This window comes from Nicotiana sylvestris, chromosome 2 (genome assembly GCF_000393655.2).
Source record: "Nicotiana sylvestris chromosome 2, ASM39365v2, whole genome shotgun sequence".
Classification (NCBI taxonomy): Eukaryota; Viridiplantae; Streptophyta; class Magnoliopsida; order Solanales; family Solanaceae; genus Nicotiana; species Nicotiana sylvestris.
In genome coordinates, this window is record NC_091058.1 from 13,630,686 (window position 1) to 13,635,704 (window position 5,019).

The 5,019-nt window shown below is 38.0% G+C and overlaps 1 protein-coding gene across 1 annotated transcript; it reads right to left on the bottom strand.

Moving 5' to 3' along the window:
• Nucleotides 1-3,703: 3,703 nt before the first annotated feature.
• LOC104230661 (small ribosomal subunit protein eS4-like) lies at nt 3,704-4,745 on the bottom strand. The gene has a single exon (XM_009783526.2). It carries the CDS (start codon nt 4,675-4,677, stop codon nt 3,898-3,900), a length of 780 nt encoding a protein of 259 aa, XP_009781828.1. The 5' UTR covers nt 4,678-4,745; the 3' UTR covers nt 3,704-3,897.
• Nucleotides 4,746-5,019: the final 274 nt, after the last annotated feature.

Genomic DNA, 5,019 nt, shown 5'->3' on the forward strand with positions numbered 1-5,019 from the left:
TATGATTTTCCTTCAATTCAACTAATAAAAGATAATTTTTACAAAATAAATAAAAGAGTGTTTAGAAGTAAATACAGAATACCCCATAATTGCCCAGAACCCGGTGTCACAAGTGCATGAGCGATTTCTAGAGAATAAGGCAATACAACAACTGCCCGGAATACAATTTGGACAGAAAAGAAAATGCAATACAATACTCTGAAGCAGACTCTGCTGGTTGCGGGTCGTCTCGAGAGATGCAACTAACCTAAGTCTCTGCATCAACCATACCGCTGCGCCCAACTAGGCCACTAGACATACATGTCCCTGTGCAACAAAAATGCATAGCAAGTATAGTATGAGCACAAAAATAATGTGTACCCAATAAGTATCCCGTCTAACCTCGAAGTAGTGACGAAAGGTCGACTTCGGCACTTATTAGTAGTCCAATAATAATATTTTAATAATGTAAATAATCATGGATTTTATAGGGCAAATGTAAACTAGTAAATCCTGAAGCGGGTAGATAATTCCTTTATAATCATAATAGATTTCCAAAGATTTATATTTCATCATTTTTATCAATTTATATCAGGCCAAGAAAGGCAAATATCAACATCCATAAATCTCAAGGCAGGCAATACAAGCATGCGCAAATCATGCCGAGGTCGTACGACCCGATCCAATATAATAATAAAATGTGCACTGCTAGAGGGTCGAATGGCGTGAACCATAGATGCATATATTACCCCGTTCGCGAATCATACGTGTGACACGGTCAAATATAAATAATAGAGTTACCCCACTCGCGAATCATACGTACGATGCATGTACTCATAGATACACACATTCAAATAGTCAATTAAGAATTTATCAGGCGACATTTATCCAAGGAAAAGTCATTTCTCTTTTAACGTTTAAGAAAACGAAGTTTAACTTTTTAGAAATTCATTTACTAACTCGATATGATTTAAGAAATTTAAATTGTCAACAAGGTTACAAATATTTCAAGTATAGCATGCTTTTGGGTCCTAGACTACCCGGACATAAGTACAATAGTAGCTACGCACGGACTCTCATCACCTCGTGCGTACGTAGCCCCCGCAAATAGAAGCACATAACCAATTATTTCACCTATGTGGACAATTCCCTTTTACAAGGTTAGAAAGGAGACTTACCTCACTCTGGAGTTCCATAACTGGCTTCCAAGCCCTTCAATCAACTCAAATAAATGCCCTGACGCTCCAAAACTAGCCAAATAACGAAGAACCTAATAAAAATATACCCTAATACTCATAACAATTTAATTTATATAAACTCCTAACTCCACTTGAAAAGTTGACAAAATCGCCATCGGGCCCACGTGCCCGGATTTTGAAATTTTTCGAATATAAAGTTTACTCATAACCTCACAAACTCAAATATATAATTTTCTCTTAATTTCATTCCAAAAATCGTGGTAAAAATGCAAAATATTAATTTCTAGGTCTCCCACCAAAAATCCACAATTTCTACTAATTTTCATACTCAAATCCATATATAATTTATGTATTTGACTTATAATGAGTGGGAACAACTTACCTTGCCATTGATGATGAAAACTCCCTCTTGAAATCCTCCAAGAATCATCAAGCCAAGAGAAAAATGAAAGAAAATGGCCAAGACCCGTCTAAATCACACTGCCCAGCACTGCCCTTCTTCGCGAACGCGGAACTTCCCTCGCGTTCGCGAAGCTCAAAAATCCTTACGCCTAGAAATCCTCCTTCGCGAACGCGGAAATACCCTCGCGTTCGCGAAGGCCAAAGTTGCACACCTTAGAATTTCCCCTTCGCGTTCGCGGTCCCACAACCGCGTTCACGAAGGCTTAGCACTTCCGGGCCCAATCCCTACCTTCTTCGTGTTCGCGAGCACTGCATTGCATTCGCGTAAGCTTAACCAACCCTTGCTTCACATTCGCGTTCGCAAAGGCCAAACCAGCAGCCCCAAAAATTTCCTCTTTCGCGAACGCGGGACTTCCTTCGCGTTCGCGAAGAAGGAGATCAAACACCAGCAATCAGCAACAACTTTTCATCCAAATTCGATTCGAAACCACCCCGAAACACACCCGAGACCTCCGGAAACCCGTCCAATCACACAACTCAGTCCCATAACATAATGCGGACCTGCTCGAAGCCTCAAATCACATCAAACAATGCTAAAACCATGAATCGCACTCCAATTCAAGCTTAATGAACTTTAGAATTTCAAACTTCTACTTTCGATGCCGAAACCTATCTAATAACGTTCGATTGACCTCAAATTTTGTACACAAGTCATATTTGACATTATGGACCTATTTCAACTTCCAGAATCAGATTCCGACCCCGATATCAAAAAGTCCACCTCCGGTCAAACTCCTCAAAAACCTTTAAATTTCTATATTTAGCCAAATGACTCCAAAATGACCCACGGACCTCTGAATTCACTTCCGATCGCGCTTCCAACACCAGAATCACCATAGTGAGCTATTCCCAGACTCAAAATCTCAAACGGACATTAATAACACTGAAATGCACTTCAACCCAAACTTATGAAATTCTTCCAAAAATGCTAACTTCCACAATAGGTGTCGAAACGTTCCCGGGTCTTCCAAAACCCAATACGGACATACACCCAAGTCCAAAATCTTCATACGAACCTACTGGAACCTTCGAATCCTGATTTCGAGGTCGTTTACTCAAAAATCTAATCTTAGTCAATTCTTTCAACTTAAAGCTTCCGAAATGAGAATTCTCTTTCCAAATGAACTCCGAACTTCCCGGAATTCAATTCCGTCCATGCGTACAAGTCATAATACCTGAAGTGAAGCTGCTCATGACCTCAAACTGCTAAACGACGCGCTAGATCTCAAAATGACCGGTCGGATCATTACATGCTATGCTTCAGGTAACTCCAAATCACACTCCCTTTCTTATTAGCATCGTTTGTGCCAGTACATCCCTTAGCACCTGTATAAATCTCTTGAATAACCTTTGTACTATAACTGATACTAGGGGTGTACAAAGAAACCGATAATCCAAGTCAAATCGAGGGAAAAAAACCCGATTATGGTTTGGCGTTGGAAAAAAAACCCGACCATAATTGATTTGGTTTGGTTTTAACTAAAGAAAGTCAAACCGAAACCAAACCAATCCGACAGTACATATATAGCAATTTTAGATATATTTAATATATAAATATACTTATTGTGATGTAATTTATAAATATTTCTTTAAAAAATTCATAATTTTATCTTTTAAGGTATTATTTCAAGGTTGGACTTAGAACTTTTGAATGTTCCAATAAGTTTTATAGCTATTAATATTAGTAAATTAAATAATCTATATCTATATCTATCTATTATATTAAAAGCACGAACGCCTTTAGCGAAATGTCCTTCGCCTTTTTTACCCTTTAAAATTAAATTTCACACTAGATAAAATAGTCATTTGGTTATTTCTCTAATATTAGTAATATGAATAATTATTTAATATTTTCTAAATACTTAGGATTTCGAGATCAATTAGATTTTGTGTATTAGATTCTTCCTTATTTAAACTATGTGACATAATAAATTTGTAGGAAAAAAAAATCAAAATAATATGTAAGGTGTTTCAAAATAGTCGTCTACATAAACCCTGAATCACTTTTACGTCTTGGGGTACATTTTTTTTTTTTTTTTTGATCCATAAAGGAGTCTTAATCATTTTCTCTCATCAAAATGCTAGCCATACAAGTATCAACTACCAAGTAAACAAATATTCAGAGGGCAAGTCGCAGAATAAAATACGTATCGCTAAACAAACCGAAACATTTAAACTCAAACTGCAAAACTTAACTCCGTCTACGCTCCAACAGCGTGGAATTGACTTGAACGGTGGATGAAACAACCAAGAAGTTTTAAGCAGTGGTTGCTGATTGAGCGGCCAGCCTTTTCCGTGCCTCCTCGTTGATGGACAACTTAATACCTTTACCTTTAGGTAGTGAAACCCATGGCTTAGTACCCTTTCCAAGAGTGAACACATTACCCAAACGGGTGGCAAATTCATGCCCCAATGCATCCTGAATGTGGACAGTCTCGAAGCTACCCTTATGCTTCTCCCTGTTCTTGATAACACCGACACGTCCCCTGTTTCTACCTCCGGTAACCATCACAACATTCCCAACGTCGAACTTGATGAAATCAACAATCTTATTGGATTCCAGGTCCAGCTTTATGGTATCGTTGGCTTTGATGAGAGGATCAGGATAGCGGATTGTTCTTCCGTCGTAAGTGTTCAGGTATGGAATTCCCTTCTGGCCAAACTGAATAGAGCGGACCTTGCAAAGCTTAAACTTGGCTGAGTGAAGACGGAATCGGCCCTTGGTGTCATAAAGGAGGCGGAAGTTTTCATTTGTCTTCGGAATTGAAACCACATCCATGAAACCAGCTGGATAAGTCTTATCAGTCCTAACTTTGGAGTCAACCATAACTTGACGTTGCATCAAAATTGAGATTACCTCTCTGTATGTGAGAGCATATTTCAACCTGTTTCGCAAGATAATGATCAACGGCAAGCATTCCCTTGATTTGTGTGGACCAGAGGATGGCTTGGGAGCAAATGCTCCACCAAGCTTATCAAGCATCCAATATTTCGGGGCATTGAGCCTCTTCAGATGTTTCTTCAACCCTCTAGCCATTTTGGTGGTGTATGGATTTTCTGTCTTTTTTCCCTGCTTTTCAGTGAAGAAGACGAGAGAGCCACTTAAACCCTTGGGGTACTTTTGTTTATCATACACTTCTATAATTAATTCTAATAAATTAGGTCTAACTAAAAGTTTTGAGCAATTTCAGTTCCTTTTAGGCTTAGGAGTTGTTTGTTTTGTTATAAGTTATAAAAAATTGAGAATTTGATTTAGGTGTAGGAATACTTTTCCAAAGGAAATTAACCGATTAGTTCTTTACAAGAAAAATATTAATTCTTTATAATTTTGTTAGGTGAAAATTTAATTAACTCTTTATAAATATTTCAGATAAACTTT